The 27,203-nt window shown below is 39.8% G+C and overlaps 1 protein-coding gene across 1 annotated transcript in view; it reads right to left on the reverse strand.

The window, feature by feature from the left end:
- Window positions 1-27,203, reverse strand: part of LOC135225285 (ATP-binding cassette sub-family C member 4-like) — a 283,886-nt gene that overhangs the window by 61,988 nt on the left and 194,695 nt on the right. Inside the window, exons 20-26 of the mRNA XM_064264615.1 lie at window positions 24,040-24,077; window positions 19,953-20,123; window positions 17,117-17,394; window positions 12,132-12,135; window positions 11,563-11,771; window positions 7,383-7,534; window positions 6,858-7,004 (exon numbers count right to left, since the gene is read on the reverse strand). Coding sequence (XP_064120685.1) covers window positions 6,858-7,004; window positions 7,383-7,534; window positions 11,563-11,771; window positions 12,132-12,135; window positions 17,117-17,394; window positions 19,953-20,123; window positions 24,040-24,077 — 999 coding nt within the window. The remainder of the gene's footprint in view (window positions 1-6,857; window positions 7,005-7,382; window positions 7,535-11,562; window positions 11,772-12,131; window positions 12,136-17,116; window positions 17,395-19,952; window positions 20,124-24,039; window positions 24,078-27,203) is intronic.

The raw sequence follows: 27,203 nt of genomic DNA on the forward strand, positions 1-27,203 counted from the left end.
CTCATAATACAACAGTCTTAAAAGGTAATGTTCCTGTCCCAATTCAGGTAAAAAGCTGTTTTAATGAAAATGGAATTTTTATTCTAAAATTAATATTAATAATACTTACCTGTATAATTTATCTAGCCCTAAATCCCCAAAAACCGCACCAAAATTTACCACATTGGCAACCCTGTTACCTCCTATTCTGTCCGCCAGTTGGCAACACTGTCGTTGACAGATACGAAAAACCTTCCCTCAAATCAGTTGTGATAGGCAGATCGTGGGGTAGGATGGGTGGGACTAGATAAATTATACAGGTAAGTATTATTAATATTAATTTTAGAATAAAAATTCCATATTAATAAACATTACCTTAATATAATTTATCTAGCCCGATTAACCACATTGAAAAGGAGGAGGGAATCTGAATACAATTTCCCCTTCGGACAGAATAGGAGAAAACAAACAAAGAAATATATATCATAGGCAGTCAAAACTCAACCCAAGGTCAAAGATACTAACAACTCAAAGTCTCCTACCATAATGCCACCAACTGCGGTAGCACAGGACAAGGAGTAAGTGCATAGTCAGTCCGTCTGTACTAAAGTCAGGTGCCCGACCAGGTGACCAGTCAGACGAATTGCGGACAGCAAGGCTGCACCCTGAAGATTATCAAGCACTATTCTTTCCCTAAAGGATGAGTGTCTGGACTGTCTGGGCGATTCAAAGCTAAGCAAACCTTGGGGGTGTATCAACGCAACCCGAAGTCGCCAGCAACGAATCGGCTCATGAGCAACTCCTAACTCGAGCTTTCTGGTGCCAAGAGAAAGGAGCGCGGAGCAAAAAGGCGATTCAGTCCCGAAGGACGAATGCTGACAGTCCAACCTGGTCTCGTGTTACACGATCATCGGGGGTGTATCAACGCAACCGACTTCGTCAACAAGAAACTCAGGGCTACTAAATGTCGCCTGATCTCACACGAGTGTCTGACTCCGAGAAGACAGGTGAGACAAAAAGTAGATGGTGAGCGAGTCACCAGATGACAGCAGACGATCCATCGACTAATTCCCTGTCCAGGACAGTGGAAGAAGCAGGAGTCGTCAGGACAAGCGAACCAGTGGCTAGTCCTAGGTCAGCATCGACTCTGGGAGAAGCGTAGTCGCCAGTGCCGACAACCCAGTGGCTGGAACCATTTCACACTGAAAATGGAAGCAGCATGAGTTGCCAAGCAGTCAGTCCTTGTCATCAAAAACACCTAAATACCAAACTGCCTAATTCCCATTATAACTACGTCAAAAACTGCCATGGGTTATAATACAAAAACAAAAAAATATATACAACAAAACAAAAATTAATGAATAATATACAGGTAGCAACCAAACGTAAAACAGGAAGACTACCTAATTCTCCTGTCTGACGACCTGTCCTGCCATCACTAACGGGCCCAAAGAACGAAGGTCGCCTAGAACTAGAGAAATATCCCTCAAGTAAAAAGAGGCAAAAACAGAATTAGAACGCCAAGTCGCCGCCTCAAGCACCTTGGCGACTGAGACGTTCTTCATAAAAGCTACTGATGTAGCAACTGCTCTAATACTGTGTGCTCTCGGCGTCTGGTCTTCCCAGCAGCGAACCACCAGTTTTAACGATCAGATCTCTAAGAAAAAAGGATACACCATTCTTTGAAATAGGTCTCTTGACATTTCGGGGTGAAACAAACAGATGACGGGGACGACCCTGAATGTCCTTCGTGCGGCGTAAATAACATGAGAGCGCCCTAACAGGGCAAAGAACTAATTCCTCATTTAAATTACCAACAAAGTCGACCAGCGACTTCAGTACGAAAGACCTGGGAATGGGATTATCAGACGATTCAGTCTTTGCGACAAATTCAGGAAGGTATGACAAAATCATGTCTTGTCCAGATCTGGCAACCAGAAAAGAGAGTGCTTGCAGTTCACCCACCCTCTTGGCTGTAGCCAGTGAGACAAGGAAGAGTGTCTTAGAAGAGAGGTCCCTAAATTTGGCAGAATTCAGAGGCTCAACGGAGGGAACCTTAAGGCTTGAAGGACTTTGTTAACGTCCCATGTCGGAGGCGAACACTGCGGCCTGGGTCGAGATAGGGAAAAAAATCGAAGTAAATCTCTAATGACATAAGATGAAGAGATCTCAGGAAGCCTTGCCTTAAAAACATAGGAAAGCATAGACCTATAACCCTTAATGCACGAAGGTGACAGGGCCCTGTCATGATGTAAATGAACTAAAAACTCCGCTACTTTCGGTAAGGAAGGTCTAGAAATTGAATGTCCTTGAGACTTACACCAACGTCTGTAAACCGACCATTTAGCCTGATAATTTACTCTGGTTGATTGCCGCCTGGCAAGAGCCAACTGTCGCGCCACTCTGGAGGAGAACCCTTCGTGCTTGGAGAACCTCCTGACAGTCTCCAGGCATGAAGATGAAGCATGTGGAGCCTCTGATGGAAACCGATGAAAATGGGGGTTGTTTGAGAAGATCTGGTCTCTCTGGCAGGCGAATGGGGGGTTCCACCAGTGCTTCCAGAAGGTCGGGAAACCACTCCTTCTGTGGCCAGAAGGGGGCGATCAAGGTGAGATCCAGACGCTTGGTTGCCCTCACTTTGTTGAGGACTGACCTCACCAGAGAGAACGGAGGAAAAGCATAGGCTTGAAGTCCCTCCCAGTCCTGCAAAAGAGAGTCTGTCCCGGCACTCTGAGGAGTCTGGTAAGGGGCGAAGAATATCTGGCACCGAAAATTCAGTGGGGTGGCAAACAGATCGACTGTGACAGGCCATTTCTTCCTGAGGCTGTCGAAGACTTCCTGGCAAAGTGTCCACTCCGACCCTTGAACTTCGTTCGGTCTCGACAAGGCGTCTGCTAAGACGTTGTGATGGCCCAGGATAAACTGAGGGACCAACGTAATCCCCTGTCTTCTGCCCAACACAGGATTGATCGGGCTTCTTGAGTGAGAAGATCCGACTGTGTGCCGCCTTGGTTTCTCAAGTACGAGACTGCTGTGGTGTTGTCGACAAAGATCGCGACAACCGACTCCAACAGTTGTTCCTGAAATGAAAGAAGGCCTAGGTACACTGCCCTCAGTTCCCTCCAATTTATTGACATGCTCCTCTCCTCCTCTAACCAAAGGCCCGAAGCGGCTTTGGAGCCCAGGTGTGCGCCCCAACCAACCTTGATCTGAGGCGTCTGACCAAAACATTAGGTCCGGAGGAACCGAAAGAAGAGATGTCCCTGACTTGAGGCGGTGAACTTGCATCCACCAACGGAGATCCTTCTGACATTGTGGAGAAGAGGCGACTATCGTGTCCTCGGACACGAAATCCCATGACTGGCGAAGTGTTGACTGAAGGGACCTCATTCTGAGACGACCTCCGGGAACCAGTTGGATGAGGGATGACAAATGGCCCAGGAGAGACCTCCAAAGAGAAACTGGCTGCGTTACGGAGGACAAAAATTCTTCGATCAGACTCAGAAGCTTGTCTATCCGTTTCTGAGCGGGAGAAACCCTCAAAATCTGGGAATTCAAAACAATCCCCAGATAAGTCATGATCTGGCAAGGGATTAGATTGGACTTGTCGAAGTTGACACGAATGCCCAACTCGACACAAAGAGACAGAACTATCTCCCTCGACCGGAGACATTTCTCTAGAGATTCGGCCTGGACTAGCCAATCGTCCAGATACCGAAGCATCCTTACGTTTAACTGATGCAGAATAGCTGAAACAGGAGCCATCACCCGAGAAAAGACCTGTGGAGCAGTGGTGAGGCCGAAACAAAGGGTCTTGAACTGGAAAACTCCCGAGTCCATGAAAAACCGAAGGTAAGGTCTGCTTCTTGGATGGATGGGGATTTGCAGATAAGCATCCTGCAGATCGATGGAAATCATCCAGTCCCCCCTCCTGACGGATGAAAGAACAGTCTGGACCGTCTCCATCCTGAACTTGGACTTTAGAATGAACTTGTTCAAAACCGAAAGATCTATGATGGGGCGCCAGGCACCCGAGGCCTTTAGAACTACAAACATCCGAGAGTAAAACCCGGGAGAAGGAGGAGCTCGCTCTAAGGCATCCTTCTCCAAGAGGGCCGAAAGCTCCTTCTCCAAGGCTTGACCCCTGATTGAGTGAGGGGAATAACTGCTGAACTCGAGAGGACGATTGGAAAGTGGAGGTCTGGAAACAAAAGGGATCTCGTAACCTTCCTTCAGGACCTCCACCACCCAAGCATCCACCGCTCTCCCCTGCCAAGCTGACCAATGGCGGGAGAGACAAGCTCCTACTGCGGTCTCCAGGCGAGGTGATGACTCCTACTTCCGAAAATTCTTACGCAGAGACAAGGAAGAAGAAGAAGAAGAAGAAGAAGGTCCTCCTGGAGGTTGAGCTCTTTCTCTGTAAAAAAGAGCCAGAAGGAGGTTGTTGGGCTGGAGCAGAAGGTACAGATCTGGTCCTAAACTTACGCTTACTCCTTGAAGGAACGGGAGGAAGACCAGAGGAAAAAGCTCTTGATAAGGCCCAGTGAGCTTGGGAAGAGGCATCACCTTGATGTTCCTTCAAAACCTCAGAAAGCACAGAAATATCGAAAAGAAAATCGCCAAAAGGAGAAGAGGACAACAGACGGGTTCTCTGAATCTCCGATACAGAGGAGGGTAACTGCGACAAATACAGGTTACGCCTTAGAGAAACAAGAAAGGCCTGCATTGAAGCAGCAAGCTCGTTCTGATGTACAGAAGCGATTGAAATGGATGAGCAGAATTTCTCAAAAAGAGGAGCATCAGGAGGAACAAACCCGGAGTCCTTGATATACATTAAAAGCCCTCCGAGGACCCACATATTGAAGGATTGAGCTTCTTGTAAGGAGCTCATAACAGCCTCCATAGCAATAAAATCTTCAATTGAGACAGAGACCGAAGCCTTAGAAGGCAAGGGTTGACTTAAAAGTCGGACAAAATCAGGATTTGGCTTGGGGGGTCGAGAGAATGAAGAATCATCCGCCACCTGGTAAACTCCTCTCCGGTGTCGTAGAAGAGAAGAGAGCTTCCTCTTCCCTTCCCCGATCACCTTCGAAAGTTTAGCGGCAACGTCCGCCCTCACTCTCGCGAACCTCTGGGCAAAGGGAAAACGTAAAAATTCCCGTGACCGGGAAGGACCGTCAAGAAAATCCCTTCTGTAATACGAGGCGGAGGCTGCTTCTGCTCTTTAGGCCTCGCCTGAGGAAGAAAACTCAAAATTAAATCAAAAAGTTTCTTGAATTCTACATCATGACATCCATTCGAGGAAACATCATTCACACGAATCCGCGTCATCATCATCATCATCGTCAGATCCTAACTTAGAAACTTCCTCTGAAGTAAAATCCTGACGACTAGCTATCTTAGGTCTGACACTAATATCCCTCCCCCCTTCTCCTAAATAAGCGCCCTTTGGCACTGTTACGGGACTAACAGGGGACAAACGTTGGGTCAAGATTCGTTAGGCACCTGCCCGGACCGGATCCCCCCTAGGCCTTCGCCACGACGGGGTTCACAAGCCGGGGTATCTGTCGCACCGTTACCCATGGTGCTGTCGACAGGTACCTGACGAGGAGCTGAAAATGAATCCAAAGTGTGTTAGACATTCTAGTAAAGGCTTCTTGAAAATTCTCTGACAGATTGTTAAACTTAGCAGAAATATCTCTATCTAGACTAAGCTGTAATTTCTTAAAATTCTGTTTCCAGGTAGTTTCCATTGCCAAAATCTTCGAATCTACATCAGAAAATAACTTCACTAATTACCGGTTGTACAGGGGGCAAAGCATCAATTAATTCGGAGTCGGAGTCGTACGATACCGAAACCGAAGAGCCAGAATCATGAGCGCCCAAGTCAAAGAATTCGTTAGATACAGTTCTAGCAATCGATTTCTTTTTCTCCTCCTTAACCGATCTTTTACCCTGCAAGATTGTTTGGCGTTTCATATAAGCAGTCATATCCTCGTCAGACCAGGGCTTACATACGTCACAACGAGAAGTCAAGTCACAAACCTGTCCACGACAAGAGCTACAAATGTCATGTGGTTCATACTCCCTGCTACTCATCCTTGTCCCACAAACCGGGCAGTTCCTGATGTTGCTGGCAGAAGGAAGCATCGTAATTTCTTGGTAATCCATTGTAGAATTGGACAGGTCAGTAGTTCCGGGTCGCGCAAAAGTTCGTAATTTAAGATAAGAACCACTACAGAAATCAAAGTTAATTCACTATTTCGTGATGTAATGCGTGAGTGGTAATTCATATAAATCTCATTTAACAAATAATGAAAGCTTTAAAGGCACAAAAATGTTTAAGGAAATTTATAAAGAGCGGCCGTGATGTAAACAACACGGGCGCTCGTTAACAACTGATTTGAGGGAAGGTTTTTTCGTATCTGTCAACGACAGTGTTGCCAACTGGCGGACAGAATAGGAGGTAACAGGGTTGCCAATGTGGTAAATTTTGGTGCGGTTTTTGGGGGGGATTTAGGGCTAGATAAATTATATAAGGTAATGTTTATTAATACTGAATTTCAAAAATGTAGAAATAAATATGTTAAAATTAAATTAAAAAATAATTTTCAGTTCCAAAACTACTGTAGAGAAAAAAAGGTAAAAGAAAATTGTTTGCATGAGCAGTGGTGCTCCATCTGATGGTTAGTAGAAAAAAAAAAAAGCTGAATTTTCAAGTTATAACCAAAATAATACCTGAAAAAATTCCTCTAAAATGTATCATTAAACAGCATATGTAGACAATGACAATAAACAAAAAATTGCATGTAAAGTCTTCGTATGACATGGAAAAAAGTGCTAATACTTAAATCAACTAAAATACATAAAGTACTTACCAACTGGATGTGTATCAAAAAATTTTATAGGCACCCTAATCACAGACTTGAACATACGGTTGTGTAATGTTCGAGATGACGTCATGCACATGACGAAGAAAAGGATTGTGCGTCCCAGAGACAGGAAGAACAACCCAGCTATCATACCTAAAGTGCAAAAAATGGAGGTTACTCTACTTCTCAGTAACAATATCACTATTCATGACTTGAATTATCATAGTTAAACTATAAAGATACTGGTGTCTGAATTTATATTTCAACTTCAATGCAACATTTTCATGCTAAAAGCAAATAAAAATATTTAAATAAGTGATTAATTATCCCATAATTTAAAAATAATATTGGATTATGCCACTTAAGCACAAATTCTAAAACAAAACTCTGGATTTAATACTCTGCATGTATTATATATCCATCTGACTGCACTATAAAAAAGCCTTATTAAACTTCCATACTTAGGAATTTTATTTCAAATTTTTCCGTTGCAAAGTAGAGATAATTCTTAAAAATGGTGTAAAATCTTACCAGTGTATACATAAACATTGGTCATTGTATCCAAATAACCCTTGGGGATAGGGGCATCTTCATAAGAAAAAGTTGAATCATTACCACTGAAATGAAGTTCTGTCTCATTACCCTTAATCACCAACTGGCCTCGTTTCTGTTCACCATTAGTCCTGTGAAAACAAACGTACAGATACTTGAGTAAGACAGGGCCCTAAAACTCAGTGTTTGCACATTCAAAACTTCATATTTGCTATTTAATGTGAAAAGTTTCCTTTTTCTACTAGCTGAAGTTTCAAGCAATAGGGCTTAAACAGAGTATTCACATTAACTGCAATTAAATAAAAATAAAGGTTGTATGACAACATTTTTTATGCAAACCCATCAGCAAATAATTAGCCTTATTTGCAGTGTTGAATTTACTCAGACATACATCATTTTATGTCTTGAAGACAAAAGACGTACAGCTAGAAATGACTGCTCACACATGAATGCCTCTCATTTATTGGTAAGTATTAACTAATTTCTCATCCCTACCCATGAAATGATTGTGACAGGAGAAAGAAGGGTTGGGGTGGGTCATTCTTTGTGATTAATGTACATATATGAAAAAATTATTTTTTATAAAAATGGTTTCATGATGTCTATATCATAATTAATGAGGACCACTTAGGCAGGAGGCTGAGAAGTTAATAACTTCAATAAAGGTACACAAAGCAATAAGGGAGCATTTGAGAAAAGTTCATGTCAAGAAACAACTGTCAACAATAATCTCATCTTATGGAATATTGTGAGGTAAAGCCTTGGGAAACACAATAGGTTGTACTTTGTGATACTTCAGCAATACATAGAGCCAATGAACATTTCACATGTGATGCCATAGCTTATAATCTCATGATATCTTGTTTCATGTGGATGGATGCGACATGAACAACTCCATTCCCAGGTACCTAATTTCTCTCAAGTAGCCCTGTTAGCACAGGTAAGTCTGACATCTCCACAAACCTGCATTTAGGATGATTTTGCACTCAACATTTTCCCTCTCTTGATTTGTGGACAGAAAGAATCTACAGCCATTCTTTTCATAAGTGATGTAAAGCTATCACTAGGCAATGGAGGTGGCTCCATAGATAGGGAGGCAATAATGCTGGGCTTGATAATGGGTAGAGGTAAATTCCAACTACTGGCTGTCTAAACCTTGGCAATTAAGTCATGAGCAAGTGATTTGCCTACCAGAGACGAACCTCCAAAGAAAGTGACAAGTCTGACAAAGCAGGTAGCTTGTTCACACAACTCAATGACAAGACAGCTAACAGGAAAGCAGACTTGAGGAAGATGGTGAAGTAATGAACTTAAAACCAACTCACAGGCTACCTAGGTTAGACCTGAAATGATACACAAAGGTGATCATAGAAGCCAGGATTGTCTTAAGAGGAAGCCCTAACAAGAGTTCTTGAAAGTCATCTGTGGTCCACATAATACACACCGTGAATGCAAACACTGACAGCTTTTTCTGAAGGCACAGAATGCTGAAGATGTCTGCTGCCAAAAGGAAAAAAAGACTAAGTGTGGTTTTCCTTGGGTATGTTGTTGTTAAGTCTAGAACACCATAAATAACTGATGAAAAAAGAAATGCCATCAATCCCAGCAAGTTGATGTACCATTTCACTGGTTCTTCTGACCAAATCTCTATCACCCACTGGTCATGAATGGATGCTTCCCTGTCATATGCCAATACAACCATATAAAGAGAGGTAGTTTCAAAGCTCTCAGTACAAGAAGACCAGCATCTGTCAGGTGCCTGGTGTCATTCCATTACTGGAGAACTAACAGGTATACCGGTAATTTTTGAATCATGATAGGGTGGGCATCTGAGAGAGCCACAGTCAACCAATACCTCCGAAGTTTCAATCACATAGATTCCATCCAGTCTCTCCTTGAGAGACAGGTTCCCTGAGAGAGGATACTACTTCTTGGATGCCATTGATACTTCACGACCCCCAAAGGGATTCAAGATCATGTTACCAAGGTGTTGACCTCAACCTCCAAAATGTTGCTTTTGTGGATGGAAATAAAGTGATTTCCTCCAGGTGCACTGCTGACTTGGGTATTAGCCCAAATTGCATGAAATAACCCATTCTTGCAAAAGTCCAAATGTTATCTTAGAACTAATCAGTCATCCTGAGAAATCTGCAACCGGAAGCTGGATGAGTGAATCCAGGTTTCTGCTACAGTGAACACATGGTTTGAAACCTGTGGAGTAATTGCGGGGCAAAAATCACATGAAATAGTAAGGCCTTTGCTGCTTCCTCTACTACTTCAGTAGAATATTCCTTGTGAACAAAGTACCAAGACCATTCTAAATGAGCCTTCTTCGGGGGTGACTGAGGCCGCAGAAAAGGACACCAGGGCAGTATGTGCAAGGACAACTGAAGAAGCAAGCAATTCAGGAGCTGCATGTGTATGAACAGATGAAGCAGCAGTTTCCACAACAACAGGCAATACAAAACCTGTATATGCATAAAGAAGTTAAGAAGCAGCTACCAGAACAGCAAAAGCAACTGGCAGTCCAAGAATTGCATGTGCAGGGAAAAAAGAAGCATCAAGTTGCTATACAAGAAAGCACTTCAACAATTCCAGGATCTGTATGTACAGAAAGAGGTGGAACAGAAAATTAACAAAAAGCTAACAGAAAAGCCACAATAGGTGAAATAGCAGCTAAAAGAACAGCAGGCAGCCCAGGAACTAAAATGTGGGTAAAGATAAAGCAGCACCTAATGGAATAGCAGGTAATTATTATTATTACTATAAAGGATTAGTTTATTCAGACCTCTGAGCCTAATAAAGGCACTTCTTGGGCTGGTTTCAGGAATTAATCCTGAAAAGAAAGATTTTATTTACGAAACTAATTTAATTTAGGAACACGATGATACTATAAAATAAGAAATCTTTGGGTTTCAAAAATAATGCTTCCTTGATGGTTCCAAACTGGACAACCACTTAATAAGTGATGGACGTCATTGGTATTTGGCACATATTACACTTCAATGGGTTTGAATATGGACTTGACATCAAATGACCATGTGAAAATCTACTATGGCCCACATGTAGTCCCATTAATACAACTTCTTTAGCTCTTTCTTTTTGAGACGATGACATCCATGAACTAACTTCACTTTTTATATTTCTCAGTTTGTTTGTAGTTGGCACTGATGTCCAATCTGTTTGCCAGTCTTGCAATACTACTACGTCATATCATATTTAGGCATGATTTACCAGGAATAAAATAAGAGATTTGTCTATTTGAATGAACTTACAAATAATTTTTGTGCTCCTCAGTACTGAGCCCTTGCTGCACTGAGATTAACTCTAAGCTCTTCCAACAGAATCTTTACAAATACGTATCATTTTAGTTCATCAAAGCACTGAGCAGTGTGCAGACATCATGGACTAGTGTGTTCCCTCCAGCAGTGATGCTGCAGTTGCCTGAGAGAATAATTCGGTAATTCCTTTGTCTACGAAGCACTCAGCTAAGCAATATACAGGTAAGCTTAAGATATATAAGAGCTTTGGCCATTGTATGGGAACTTTTGTTACTTCCCAGCATTGTCTAACAAGTTCAAGACATGACAAATTTTATAATAATTTTTATTTATTGAAATATATATGTACTGGGATCTTCATAAAATAGTTATTTGTAGTTTCATACTTTTGTCCTTTGTTCATTACTTGTGATCACACTCAAAGTTTGTTTACAGCAAACTGGTGGGACAATCCACTTAACACGACCCTCCTCCTTTTATTTTTATTTGTGTATGTATATTACTAAATCATTTTGTATATTTACAAGTTACCCTTGATTTTGGATATACTAGTCCGTTTCATAAATTTTCCAATAATGCTATTAAGTTTTGTTTATTGCAGATTCATTTGTGTTAGAGCTGAATAAATCTTGGGTAGCAGCAACCAAACCTTTCAGTGTCATAACACTAATTCATACTATATTCATACAATATGTTAATTATTAAATTTCATACAATATTAATAATTCATACTATATGAAAATGATAAAACTGATAATCTAAAGAAACACTACATTTCTTCTGAAGTTATGTGGTTACAATATCTGTACAATACAGAGCAATAGCTCATAAAGTTCTGTTCAGTTACGAAAAAGGACAGTACAGTATAATAGACTAACCAATATGAGAGCCAATAATCTGTTCCAGAGAAGAGAACCTGTGTAGTCACATTCAAAATAAACAAGATGATGATTAAACACCAGCTTCCTCCAGCACGGCAATACTTCACATAAACCTCCCCTTTAACAGACCCTTTGGATCGAACCTCTGAGTCAGGCTGTTCTCTCTCTGGTTGCTCATTATTTGCATTGTCATCAGTGTCACTCAACTGAAAATAATAAAATTTTCATTAAACAATAGCTTGAAAGTGCCAACTAACTCAATTTTCAATAATTCAAGCAAATAAAGGACAAAAACTGTATCTACCATCCAATAATTACTTAATACCAAAACATTTTGAAGAATAGAGAATTCTTAACATTGGAATATTACCACAGAAAACTTGTTACTAAAATTCATTAACTTCGAATTATAGCAGGAAGGCCAATGTTAAAAATAATATGAGTTTGAAAATTGAAGATTGAGTGCTTGAAGGAAAGTTTTCAAATGCTTAGTAACTTTAAATGAAAAGTGCTTATATAAATTCAACCAATACACTACATTTCTTTAACAATAACTCTCCTTATACCAGTCTAAGAATCAAATTTCAGTCGCTACAGCATATGAAACTGTGTGCACATATAAAAATTAACCAACCCAACTCAACATGAATACATATAGCAAAGAATATTTTTGTGCATCATATCGAAGTGTATAACTCAATCAAAGAAATGTGCCTGTCATTCAACCACAAGAGCTCAAGAGGCCAAAATTGAAACTTACAACACAACCAAGGCATGTGAAAAATCTGATTTTGGAATAGTATTTATGAACTGGCTTATTTTGCTTTTAAACCATATGAGATTCTCATGTCATATGACATTATCCTAAGAGTTGTACAAGTCCTTCTTACGTCAGCATTATATAATGAAAATAAATTTACCCAGCAACTAATAAATAAAATTATCAGTAAGCTCGTTGACAATAATTAGAAACGAGTGTGCTTCACCACAATTACATTTTGGACCCCTAAGGAATGTAAAACAGTTAAACCGAGGACACATTTCCTACACATTATATTCGTTGAGTACCTCATAACATATAACATTAGGTATAAATACTGCATACCTAATACTTTATCCTGCTTCTGAACTGAGGAGCCATTGATGCCTAGAATTTTAGTATTCATCCTCCCTTACTCTGTTAAGGGGGCCGGCCGGCTAATGCCGTTTTTTAACGACAGGACTTTGACATTCATACAACTTAATAAGGTGACTTGGGACATCTCCAAACGGCATATGATTTTCGCCTCTGACCTTCGGTTTTGTGTCGCCAGGGCGATTTATCCCGAAATAACCACTTTTCAAATTCTAATCTCCTCCCTTGATATTTAATATTAAGACCTGGGATTACTACCATATATAGACTATGTAGACCTCCAATCAATGGAGTGTTTTTTTTTCTAAAAGTCATTTTTTTGCTAGATATGACGAAAAAAAAATTGGAAAAAAGGGCTCTATTTGATTGTTCTATAATGTCTTTCTGAGTTATATACCAAATTCCAATGTTATAGCTTTAAAACTAAGTGAGGAGATAGACTTTGAAGGTCAATAAGTATAGTTTTGAGATACAAGCGTTCAAAGTTTTCCTTTGTATTTCTATAAAGACAATGTTAATAAATAATGATTATTATGAATGTATATTTCTTTTTTGAGTATTAATAAACCAAAACTATTTTATTTATCATAATTTAATCATAAATGATGATCCCTTTGCTCATATATCGTAGCCTGGGGCACTGCTTGAGGCAAGATGGGGCACTCCTTCCTACGTAACCCCCTCTCTCCACCCCTTCACTAACTCGGCTTCTTACAGCGAATTTTCTTCTTCTGTATGTTAGCGAGATGTTCCTTGTATTTTCCTCTTTGGCATGATGACATTCTTGCCGAAACAAAGATAAACAAACATAAATGCAAGAGAATGTCAGAGGTGAAACTCGAAGATGTACTCTCTTTTTTACAAAAGACAATTTAATAAATCATGATTATTATGAATTTCATAGTCCATTTTGGGTATTAAAAAACCAAACTATGTTATTTATCATAAATGAAGATCTCTTTGCTCAAAGATCGTAGCCTTGGGCATAGTGTGACGTGTGCTGTCAGGCAAGAAGGGGGCGTTACTAAGCAACCCTCCCCTCTCTCTTCACTAACTACGCGTATATTATGATATTCTGTAATAATGCTTGAGCAATTTTTCTTCGTCTGTACGTTAGCGAGATGTTTTCCTTGTCTTTTCCTCATTGGCATGATGCACTTCTTGCCGAAACATACATAAACATACGTGAAAGCAAGCGAAAGTCACGAGGTGAAACTCGAACGTGTAATCTACTTGAAGTCTATGGTCACACTGATTCATGGTTGAACCAGATACTCGCTTCTGCGAGCCATGGAATCTCTACAGATGCCATTTCTCACAATTTCTTTGCCAATAATTATCAAAATTTACGATAACAGAAGAAATATTGCATTTTCTTGTACGGATGAATGTTTCAGGCTTATTGAGTTATGTTTACTAATTACCTTGTAACTACGAAAGTAAGAGGAATTTTGACGAAATATTTCGTATACGTATTCTCAATTGCCATATGAAGCTCCATGAATTTTTTCATGACTTCGCATTTTTCGCCCTATACCACTGTATATAGGGGTTCCGGCCGGCCCCCTTAAGCATATCTAGTGGGTTCATATATGAACTAATACAAACTAAATCAATGCTTGATCTACACTAATGTAGAAGTTTCCTATCCCAATACATTTTTATAATAATCAATTGAATGGACATTATTAAGGCTTTCAAATTTACCGTAAATTTAATAATGTATTGTAATAATAAAAAAGATTTATTGTTCTAATAGTAGAGGTAAATAATGAAAGCTAGTATTAGAATTCATTTGCTTTTCATGGAAAATAAAACAGGCTCATCTGAACACTAGTCTAACTGAATATGTGAGTGCATAGAATATCATGTTGTGTCACTAGAAGAGCTTAAAAGTTAAGACAAATCTGGATGCATTCCAACTAAGAAAGATCTTTAAAAAGCAAAATGAAAGAAGTGCAATAAAATATAGCTGACAAGCAATTAACTGAAACTTTTTCCAAACAAAAAAAACTGGTAACTATCAAAAATATTTTACACAAATTCAGATGTTACACACACATATTTGCATTAAAACACAATAAAATCTGCCACAGCAAACATGTAATGCACATATACAATACATATATTTACAGCACAAAGCTAAAAGATGCAACACAATCAAACAATAGCAAAATCATGCAAGAGGGCACACAAAGAATAAAAATGAATTTATCAACCAAAGGCAGTGATTTCTCCTCCTCGATGCAATTCAGTTGCCTGTCACTTCTCTGGTGTTAGCAGTCAAAACAAAATGGCAATTGTGTTAGTCATGCAGTAAAACAAATTCACTTGGATGCAATAATATCAATCCTAACAGAGAAACTATTCAATGCATCCACTTGTCACAATAAATCAATCACATGAAATGTACAGTTACCTAGTTATTTAGTTTTTAAATAACACTAATATATAGTTCTAAGCATAAAACTCTGGACTATTTTCATTAACTGTCTTCCCTTACATTCAATCTGCAAGAAGCTTATACATACTTAGTAATTATTTTTATTCAGTTACTCTGTAAACTACCCACAGCAAATATTCACAGAAGAGTAAAATATCAATTCAAAGAACTTTGTATTAAGAACTCACACCTAACCTCTATTTAAGGTATCTTTCAGGATTAGAGAGTCATGAAAAGATCATTTAACGTTCAACCATTAGTACTCTCCCTTTCATACTTTGTACAGTACTAAGGGGACCTTCAAAACCATACCCAAGCACTTACAAAACTATGCAGCAGATTAATAAAAACACTGAACTGGAAAAATTCACAATTCTATTCTAATAAGTCTGCATCAGTAATACAAACATGTGTGACTGTTCTAAAGGTTATGTTAACACGAGTTTTTTTTAAAAGAACTCATAGGGTTCCTTTTAATCCACAAGGAAATACAGAGTGAAAATTTGCATGGACTATTTTCCCTATCATACCAATACTGTATTAAAGCATAGCTTGCAAAGTACAAAACAGAACTAGCTATCCTTAGGTGCCTTTAACTGAACGAATTCTCTATGGATTTGACTACATTAATAGATATAGAAGTGTGACTAGGCATTTTTTGCAACTTTTGGCTGCAGATTTAAAATTTGATTTCACAAACCTTTGCCTTATAATTAATCATCTTTCAGTCACTCTTTGAAATAAAAGCTGATAAAACCGGTATTATACTATCAAAACTGTTTAATGGTTTCTTTTTAACGTATGAACTGAAAGTATTTTAGTAAAAAGATTTCCAACTGTTGTAATACCAAGAAACAACCTATTATCAAGTCATAGAAATAAATACCTTAATAGAATTTTATCAGAATCTTTAACATTTTCCACTTGTGTAATCAATAAATTTTTGAATACGTAATTGCAATTCATAAATAAAATCTATTATACTTTTTAAGAATAAATCATGTAGGCCACCCATATGAGAACTAGGAATGTTAACTTGCAATCCAGTTAACCTGTAACAAATAACTTTACTGGAATTACTGGCGAAACAAGCATAATTGTGAAAGTTGACATTAATTAATGGATAGCTTTGTTTGCTGAAAGTAAATTAATGGATAGCTTTGCTGAAAGTAAATTTTGTTTCCACAACACAACAACATGCACTACCCAAAAAAACCTGTACCTGAGATGGCCAATACATAACTGAAATGCCTACATTTTGTGAAGTGTTGCAGAAATAAGATCAAGGATGATTTTGTCCATTTTTTTAATCCAATATTATTTAATACTCCTACAACATTTACTGACGAGCTATTAACTCATTTGGTTTTCGGCTTTTTTTTTACATATTAACTCATTGTCAGTGATTTTTTTTTTACATTTCAGGTCTTATTAACTACCCTAATAAACTCTCAAACTGCTAGTGTATTACTTTTCTTGTCCCAGTCTATTTGATTCTTATAAACCCGATGAGGACAAGTCATAGTATTCCTGTTTTCACCCTCATAAATCTTATATTCATGTTTCAAACAATTTCTACTTCAATGTTTACTATTTTACATAAATTTAATTTACAAGCATATTTGTACATATATGTTTCCTTTAAATAGCTCTCACACATTGACATTGTTTTCTATAAAAGATGGTGATAAAAATATTGATATTCACAAATATTTAAAATATAATTTTGTAAATAAGTTACACGTATAAAGCAATGAATGAAGAAGAATGACCTCACTGAATTCCTATGCTGAAGCCTCACTGTACTATGGCTTTTACATTTTCAGGAGGTATGGCAATATTAACTGAATCTCAGTGATATGCAATTGCAAATTTCATAAAGCTGTACCTGTATAATAACCTAAAATATGCAAATGTTATTTCAGGGCAAAAGTATAATACGTATTCAACTTTGAAAACTGGAGTATCTTTACCTTATTTGCATTTTTCGATGGAGTCTCCTGCAGTTATCATTTAATGATCCATTAGAATCAGAAAGATGAACTCCTGAAATAGTGATGATGTTCTCTGTTGTTAGAGAGTCATGGAGTGAAGATGTGGAACCACTGAGTGTGTTATTGATGCTGTTACTTAAAGTACGAACCCTTCGATGAAGAGAAACTGAAGAATCAACTGCAAACACATAATAAACAAATATGAGATGGTAGATTAATATTTTTATATGATAGATAATACTCTGACATAACAAAACCTGATATCAAACAAAACCAAAATAAGACTATTAATGATCAAACAAGGGAGTTTGAGATCCAATAATACTAACTTTTTGGAAAGTGAATCAGTGATTATTTGAAAAGCTAGTGGGGTTATATTATCAGGGAAGTCCTTATCCTACATTACATACAACCTCTCTTACTACATTTCACAAGCAAGAGTCAATCTAAGGACTGTGTGTAATGGGAAAAATATTCCTTTAATTATTAGTGATTTATTTAGGAATTGATTCATCATCCTCCTAATATCTTTGCAAACTGTTGTAAAGAGTGACTGGAACTGTGAAATGTTTTCGTTTTTGCTGTGGACACGAATGCGTGGCAGTGTAGCCAGTCCCGTTGTTTTGTTTTTTTTCTCTCACTTTGTATGGAACGCTGCCCTGAATCTTTCGTCTGCATATTGGTAACACTAAAAGACACATGTAAGAATCACGAATGCTCTCTTGTGAGGAGGACATCAGCCGGTCCACCCTTTCCTTTTGGCCATTTTACCAAATTATTAATACAAATGATTATGTATCCCTTGCAAGGTAAGCCTTCAAAGTCATAATATTACCATTAGTTCGTTAGTTAGAACAGATCACTATCATGGAAGAACAGTAGCAGACAAGAATTCAAGTGCAGAGTTGCCTGCCCAGTCAAACATGTTGCTATACCTTAACAAGGAAAATTTCAATTTTCATGAAAGATGTTTCACATTCATTAGTTGTCATGAGATTTTGCTGTGTTAGTTTGAATTGTAACTTAAGTGTTTGATAGGGTTGTAAAACGTTAAAAGATAGTTATAAGTGTTTTGTTTTTATAAAGTTTTTGCAAATACCAGTGTCAAAGGGTACCACAACATGGCCATCCTACAAGGCATCTTGGGGTTACCCCTACCTCTCTCAAAGGAAATTTCCACTGCCGATCATGATCTTAGACTAGGCTATGCAGTAATTTAAGAAGGCCTACCCTAGACTAATCCTGTTTGAATGAGGAATTATGACTTTTTTTTTATAAATATAGTTAGGCTATATGCATATAAATTCATGGAAAACTTAATTACATAGGACTTAGCCTGTACCCTCATTAAACTAACCTAACTTTGTGGCCTATTGTAACCTAGTCAAAAATCAGCCATGTAAACTTTGCATAGGCTATCCTTAACAATTTCTGAAGAAGCCTAGGCTAGACTATATCCTGTTAAAAAGCACCTTAGCCTAATTTTACCTTATTTAGAGTAAGTTTTTCTCAGAAACTCTTCAGGTAGCCTTATCCATTGACATGTATTGTGTACAAACATTTAGTACTGTGTGGAGAAGGGTATCAAGTGATTTACACCGTATTGTAAATTAATTGATTCCAGGGCTGCTCCATATTTGATACCTATCCTATTATGAAGGAAAAGCAATTTCCATAATCTGTAGTTGATATATTTTTTTGAAAACTATACACTTGTATTGATTTCTGGAAATAAAAATTAAATACTAAAATGAATATTTCCAGGGATCTAATCCAGGGATCTAGTCAAGGGATCTAGTCCAGGAGTTCTGAAGACTAGGTTAATTAACCAAGTCCAGGAGACTAGGCCAGGGAGAAATTTGGCATGATGTAATGAGTAATAAGAAAACAAGCTGAATACCAGGAATTTTCTTAAAATACCCCTAAAATGGAAATCAGCACTTCAATTACCTCCCAGTGGAAGACATCACCTGGCCTCATCAGTAGTAAGACCCATACACACAAGGAATATCATGTAATAAGCAGGTAGGACCAGCCTACCCTAATTCCCAGGCAGCGTAAACGTCAGTCTTCAAACCCACCGTGTCAACTATGACACAGTACCATTCTCCGACCCGTGTCTCCAGGCAAGAAGACTGACAAAAGTGCATATGTATATGTATATAGTAGTCTTACTAATCTCGTATCTTAATGTCATGGCGAGGGAAAAATCCGCACGTGACATGTGGTTAAAGATACAAGACAATATAATGCTTTGGCAGTATGCTGAGAAATACTGAACATATCCTTAAATATTGATAAAGTTCATTTTGGCATAAAAAATTATGTATGAATGGGAAAAGAAGGAAGCAAGTCATTCCGTATATTATGCTGGGGTCCTACAGGAAAAATTTTCATGATCTGACATTTAGCAACTTAAAGCTACTTCTGCTAATATACATATCACCCATACAATTGTTGCTTCTTGGATGTTTTCCTTGCCCATCATAGATTTCATCCACCAATGTTTCCAAAAAAAATTAATTTTTTAAAATGTTTTTGAAGAAAAATTGAATAAGCAAACTGGAACTTCCTATTAACCTCCCTCTCAAAGAAATTATGTACTAACACTATATGTCTCAGAACTCCAAGAAACTATTGATATTTTGCATGAAATAACATTCTTCTGGGGAATCTGGAAGAGAAATTATGAAGATCATGCACAATCATGGTAAATTACATAGGTCCCATTGGCAAATCAGCACATAAGGTAACCTTTGTATAGTTTATATTTTATAGTGGCTGCAAATAAGAACAGTATAAAGTATTTACTTACATTTATCACTTTCCTAAGAGATGATACAATGCCATTCTTCTTTTCAGTTCTAGTGCTGGCTTGCTTTGAAGGTGACGAAGTTTCCTCATCATGACCAGTTGAGAGTAAGCTGGCAAAGTCAATTCCACTATTGACCAACTGATTGTAATTTCCGATAGCTTCTGTATGGCCCTGAAAGAATAGGACAAAACAAGTTATTTATTTGTACATAATTATATGCATAGCCTTTTTGAAGAGTTCAGTTTTCATAACACAAATCCAGTTTTTCATAGAAACTATCAATCATACATATGCTAAGAATCATGGTCTTGAATATCCTCCAGACAAAACAGTCCTTTGTCTAACAAACATTCGAGAAATGGAATTATTATAATAAAACTGATATTAATAATACTTACCTGTATAATTTATCTAGCCCTAAATCCCAATAACTAGCCAAAAAATTCACCACATTGGCAACCCTGCTACCTCCTATTCTGTCTGCCAGTTAGCAACACTGCCATTTGACAGTTACAAAACCTTCCCTTGAAAATCAGTTGTGAAGGATGGGTGGGGGGGACTGGATAAATTACACAGGTAAGTATTATTAATATCATTTATAAAAAGTCCATAGTAACAAACATTACCTTAGTTGGTTAGTTGGGAAAAACTCTCTATTGTGAGAGTATATACGACTAATGTTCTAAGAGATCCACAATAATAAAAAATGTTGTGAGTTCGTGTATAATTAAAAAACCCTTTACAAAGCTTTCAAACCCTTCCCTGGGTTCATCTTCAGTCCAAATGAATAATTAGGCACACCATGTACTGATTTGAATTTAAAATAAAAAAACAAGAGTCGCTGAAGATTGTTGACACCTGTCGTTAGCTCGTTTATAGATCAGGTGATGAAGAAAGAGGGCAGTTAACATTACCTTAATATAATTTATCTATCCTGATTAACCGCATTGAAAAGGAGAAGGGTATCCGAATAAAATTTCCCTTTCAGACAGAATAGGAGGAACCAACCTAATCTGATTAATGGAAAAGGACGAAAAATGATATTGTTATGATACAATAAAGTTTGTTCATACTTACCTGGCAGATATATATATATAGCTGTATTTTCTGAAGTCCGACAGAATTTAAAAAACTTCCGACACACGCAGTGGTCGGCCAGGTGGTTAGTACCCATTCCCGGCGCTGGGGAGCGGGTATCAGGAACCATTCCCATTTTCTATTCATAATTTTTATTTCCACTGTCCTGAGGGGAGGTGGGTGGGTACTTGATTATATATATATCTGCCAGGTAAGTATGAACAAACTTTATTGTATCATAACAATATCATTTTGTTCATGAAACTTACCTGTCAGATATATATATAGCTGAATCCCACCGTTGGAGGTGGGAAGGGACAGAATAGAAGGATTTTGGGAAACAAATGCATGCAGATGATTTACATCTTGGTTCCACCTGTTAGCATAGCCGACTTAGTGATTACTGTCACCCCAAGTCTGCTTCTGCTTTACTAGAGTTGCCAGCGAGGTAGAGACGTATAAAGCTGGTGCACTCCAGATGATCTGTCAACGGGAGCGTGACCACAATGTGACTAGACCATATTGACCATACCATGAGTCTAAGAAGTAATAAAATAAATATATATAAATATATATATCACCACCTGACCAACCTAGCCAAAGTTAAGGTGTGTTAACTAAGGCTTAAGAGTTAAGAAGTCGCCGTTGTCGGCGACTCAACAACTAAATTAAGAGCTCTTCCTAACCATTTTCTACAGGATAGGATGAGTGGTACTTCTTGCCCCCAAGATTGTGTCTGCAGACACGTATGGCCCTAGCGAGCAGCAGATCTCATATGCCATCTTCACATCTCGCAGGGAGTGTGAAGTGAACACAGAGTTGCTTCGCTAAAACATGGTACTCAGGATGCTGCTGAGTGCCATGCTCTGTTGAAATGCTTCCGAGGCCGCGCCCTCACCTCGTGAGCATTCAGATAAAAAGATTTCAAATCTTTGTGCAAACACAATGAAGGAGCATTTTTGAAAGAACTCCTTAACACTAAAGCCAGGTGTTCTTTGTATGGGCAAGTCTGTCTTTTTCGGAACACTGCAGATTGCCCGAATGGACTTCGACTTTGAGTTTTTATGTAGATTAAAAACTTGAGAGACCTGACAGGGCACAGGACTCTCTCTGGCTCCTGCCCCACTAACTTGTGCCATCCTTGCTTCCAACTCTCCTGGCCCAAGGACAAAACGGGTTTCCATTCTTAGGCCACAAACGAAAGGCTTAGAGAGCACACCGCCTTGTGTTCTCTAAAGCCAAAACTTGTGACGATGGCTTAAATCTCACTAACCCTCTTTGTGCGTATATAGGGTGGTTAGAAGAAGGCCTTCCTGATCACATGCAAGAAGTTAACAGGTAGGAGAGGTTCGAATGCTTTGACATCAAGAACTTCAGACTACGTCTAAGTTCCATATTGAAAGCTTCGATCTGGACATGCACAGTCAGTCCGTCTGTACTAAAGTCAGGTGACCGACCAGTTGACCAGTCAGACGAATCAAGGACAGCAAGGCTGTACCCTGAAGACCATAAGGCACTATTCTTCGCTGAAGGATGAGTGTCTGGACTGCCTGGGCGATTCAATCTAAGCAAACCTTGGGGGGTGTATCAACGCAACCCAACGTCGTCAGCAAATCAACTCCTGACTCGAGCTTCTGGTGCCAGGAGAAAGGAGCAAGGAGCAAAAAGGCGATTCAGTCCCGAAGGAAGAATGCCTGACAGTCCAACCTGGTCTCATGTACACGATCATCGGGGTGTATAAACGCAACCGACTTCGTCAACAAGAAACTCAGGGCTACTATATGTCGCCTGATCTCGCACGAGTGTCTGACTCGAGAAAACAGGCGAGACAAAAAGTAGATGGTGACGCGTTTCGAGATTCCACAGAACTCAAAGATCGTGAAGGGCTTTGTTGTTTGACAGACGCAAATCTCTGAGCCCAAAAGCCGTCAACAACATATTTGCGTATTCTTTAATAGTTGTGACTGCCAGCTTTATCCCATTCTTCAGACGGAAGTAGAAGACGGTAATCTTATTCCTGTCAACATCTCGATAGTCTGAACGTTGTCAGACTCAGAGCGGAGAGGTTATAGGTACCTTTTCGAGTTAGAGTAGACCGACTCTCTCGGAAAAGGTCCTTGGAAAGTGACTAGGAAGGATGTGACCTCTGTGAATCCAGGATCCTGAAGGCCAACATGGGGCAATCACGTCATTGTCGCTCCCTGTGACGTCATAAATCCTCTTATTTCATTTGCTAAGCGGATTGAAAAACGGGGAAAAGAGACAAAACATCCATCCCAGTTTAATATCATAGGATGGCGTTTAATGGTACCGATCCCGATCGAGAAAAAGGGAGCAGAGAAGAAGAAGCCTCTTCGTCCTCAACATATCGAAGAGAAGAATGAAAGGGCGTCCTTAAAGTCTCCACAACTCTCAACTTACTTCTAAAGAAAGATTCCATCCACTCGGAAGTCAAAAGTTGCTGCCGTCAATCGAGACGATTCGTAAGGACTTTTGCAATCCTGTAACGAACCTGTAGAGGATCGTTACATTCTACGCCTGTTGTTATAATAGGCTCTTTCTCGTAAACTCGAGCAGGGACCGAGAGAAGATACTTCTTAAGATATGAGAGAGCTGTGGAATATCAGAGTTGATGTGGACCACTTGGTTCCAAAAAACTTGTTTCGAGGACTGGAGGACGACCGAATTGCATTTACTTCTTTCAGATTAAGATCCAGGACATCTGAAACCCTATCCAGATGTCCGGCACCTTCTTTCTATCATGACGCACTGAGAGATGTTCAGAAATCATTCCTATTGATCTTGAATAATATTTCAGTTTCCCGGTAGGAAAAAACTGTGTCTGAATTGCAGTCTATTCGGGGAAACAAACTTCTTCAGGAAGGAAATGGTCCCAGCAAGCTCATCCATTCCCTCCCGAGTATGCTTACTTCCCTAATAAGGCTGCGCTTGCCTAAGCAGGAGAGCATATAAAAGTGCAATGTTGGCGGTAGAACTCATAGTTCTATACCGTGCGGTAACGAGCACCGAAAGGATTAAGAGATAACTCTGTTGAACATAGTAAGGCAAAACGAATGCAAACGTTTATTCATTCTTCACGTAAGAAATCCCCTCAATCTAGGCTAAAGTCTGTGATTGTAGGACAGATACAGTTAGTCAGTCAATCCCGCAGGAGAGACGTAACCGCCAGCACAGAGATACGGTTAGTCAGTCAATCCCGCAGGAGAGAGAGACGTAACCTACAGCGCATGACAGCGCACGATCTGTTACTGGCTCGGATGGACAGTTACTGTCAGACACAGCAGCAGCCAGCAGCTTACGAACGTCGTCTCTTAACTTTATGTCTGGGTTGCCAGCTACCCTATTCTACGAAGAAATAGGTCGTTATTTTTTGAGCAAAAAGAGACTCTCAAGCTGGTATATTTAAGCGAAACAGAAAATGCTAAAAAATATAGTAGATGCGTTTGTGTCGTCAGAACACTACCATACAACGGTAAAAAGATAAATCGGAAACTCCTGGAAGGCTGCAGGGAGTAACGATTAAATGTCCTTTAAAATAATAGACAATACACATCTCGGTTGCCATCCGAAGAGGTAACTACAGCAAGCGTGTATGACTTGAACCAACCAGTAGTATCAAAATAACGCAAGGCAAAATATTATATTATATCACAATAAAGTTTGTTCATACCTACCTGGCAGACATATATATAGCTGAATTCGGAAATACAGCTACATACATATCTGACAGGCAAGTTTCATGAACAAAACTTAGAGAATCGAAGCAGACAGCTCAAGCTTCTTATGTTATTGGACATAAGCGTTCATTGACGTAGTCTACAAGTCTATTTCTTGTACGAGTCTGCGAATGACTAATGAGGCTCTTCCGAATCTTGTCAATAAGAGCTTATTCGCTTACGCAATATCAAGTTAAAGAGTGTTTGTCAATGAGAACTAACCCATTTACGGGACAAAGAGATATTTTGTCAATGAGGGGATACCCACTTACTTGACAAAACGATAGTATATTGTCAATGGGGGGAAAGTCACTGAATTGACAAAACGTAATCCAGGAAGTCGAGCATTTTATTTTCCGATTCCCGTTCAAACGAGGAAGGGGCAGAATCCTGTTAAGAGACAGGACTTACGGCAGGTAGAACGACGATGTTCAATTCGGCAGCGTAGTCCCGACTAGAAACTAACAAAATCTATCATCTGAAAAAAACCCTTTCAGATGGGCTAAAAGCTTGCAAAATTATCCTGGGAAGAGGAAGAAACTCTCCAACCAGCTTCCTCTCCCGTATCACAACTAATGCCTGCTAAAGCTTAAATTTATTGGCAGTATGGCAAAGGAAGTCCTGTCTTGCGCTTTCCTGAAGAGCGTCCTTTTGATGAATGCCTTTGCAAGAATCCTACTGAACGTCGCCGAGACGTCGAGCCTTTACATAACCGTAACTGCCTTATCGCAAAGTCTTGACTGTGGTAGAGAAAACGAGATCTTCCCTTGAGCTTTCCTTAACTCCATCCACCTTTGCGAAAAGCAATATAATATTGACAGAGACCTCTTGAATTCACGAAACCCGAGGTCTTGCTGGGTTTCGAAGACGAAGTTGTCTGTTCACTTTAAGCTTCTTCTGAAGCACTGCTTACTTCACATTCTTGAGGCTCAAATCTTAAACAAGAGCTTGAAGAGTCAACAGAACGTTCAGCCAGGAGACAAACTGGTGTGCGCTGGCACGCGCTCGGCGTCCATTTGCGAGGACGCTCGGCGTCCACTGGCGCGTACCTGGCGTCCATCCGAGCGTCCCGTTCAAGCCGAGCGTCAAAAGAAGCGTGCAGAAACCGTCACGCTCCTGACAGGCGTCAAAACAAGCGAGAGAAACTGCCTTCTTTTTCATATTTCTCGGTGGAAAGACGTTACACGTGATCAGAGGCGACGAGTTCGCCTTCTTACTTCTCACTGAAACGCATAACGAGAGAGAGAGGGGACGTGAAGCGTCCTCTTCTATAAAGCTTCTATTTAGAGGGCGCGAGTCCTTCCGGCCCCTGAGACGGACGCATCAGACGGGGAGGACGCCTCGGAGGCGAGAAGCAATCCTTCGAGATTCTGCACGTGCACGATCTTCCGCAGCCTGGAAGCGTCAACAGGTCCTACCGAAGGGAACGCCAGATCGTGTGGGTTCCCCGTAACCCTCCTTCGGCTTTCGACATGCCCTCTCCCTGGTCCTGGGAGTCTGACAGAGGTCCAGGCCTAGAGACGTTATGGGGCGGATCTGACGTTCCCTCCTGACAGAGAGAGGACGTGAAGCGTCCTCTTCTCTAAAAGCTTCTTAGAGGGCGCGAGTCCTTCCGAAGCTCCAACCCTTGCGCGGGGTGGACGCCTCGGAGGACAGAAGCAATCCTTCAGGATTCGTGCACGTCACGAACTTTGGCAGTCTTGGGGATTTTCATCAGAAACTGCCGAAGGCACGCCAGATCGTGGGGGTCCTCGTAACCCTCCTTCGGCTTTCGACATGCCCTCTCCCTATGGTCCTGGGAGTTCCGACAGAGGTCTAGACCTAGAGGCGTTATAAGGCCGATCTGACGCACCCCTCACTACACAAGGGGCACTGTCACTGCACTTAGCCACTTCACTATTGCTCTCTAAAGCAAGCACTTTCGATTCTAAGTTACGAATCGAAAGAGTATAAGAGAAAGGGCAATAACCTCTACAGACACTGTTTTAGGGCCCGAAGGCAACATTACAGGGTTAGGAGTAACATAACAGAGTAGCACTCTTCACAACAATGAAGGAGAGCGATCACCTCTCGCAGACATATTCATAACCCGTAGGCCTACTATAGGGTTAGGGTTAGCAAAAGAAAGGTTCTACAGGAAGTTAGCAGGTTCAACTACTTTTTCCACGGAATGACTTTTGTTTACTGATTAATTGCGTACATACGAATCATACTTTTTCCTTACGGAATTCTGTTACCTGTTAATTACGAATAGACATCGTCTTCCTTACGGAATAACAAAGCCACAACTCCTTACATGACAAATCTCAACAAAGAAGCAAGACCCATACCCTCGTGCATACCAAGTGCGGATCTACCGAAGCTTTCAGGTAGCCACACCCTATCTTTTGCAGACAACCCCCTCTGAAACTAGCCTAACTAGAATTCAGATATCTTA

Source organism: Macrobrachium nipponense, chromosome 13 (genome assembly GCF_015104395.2).
Source record: "Macrobrachium nipponense isolate FS-2020 chromosome 13, ASM1510439v2, whole genome shotgun sequence".
NCBI lineage: Eukaryota > Metazoa > Arthropoda > Malacostraca > Decapoda > Palaemonidae > Macrobrachium > Macrobrachium nipponense.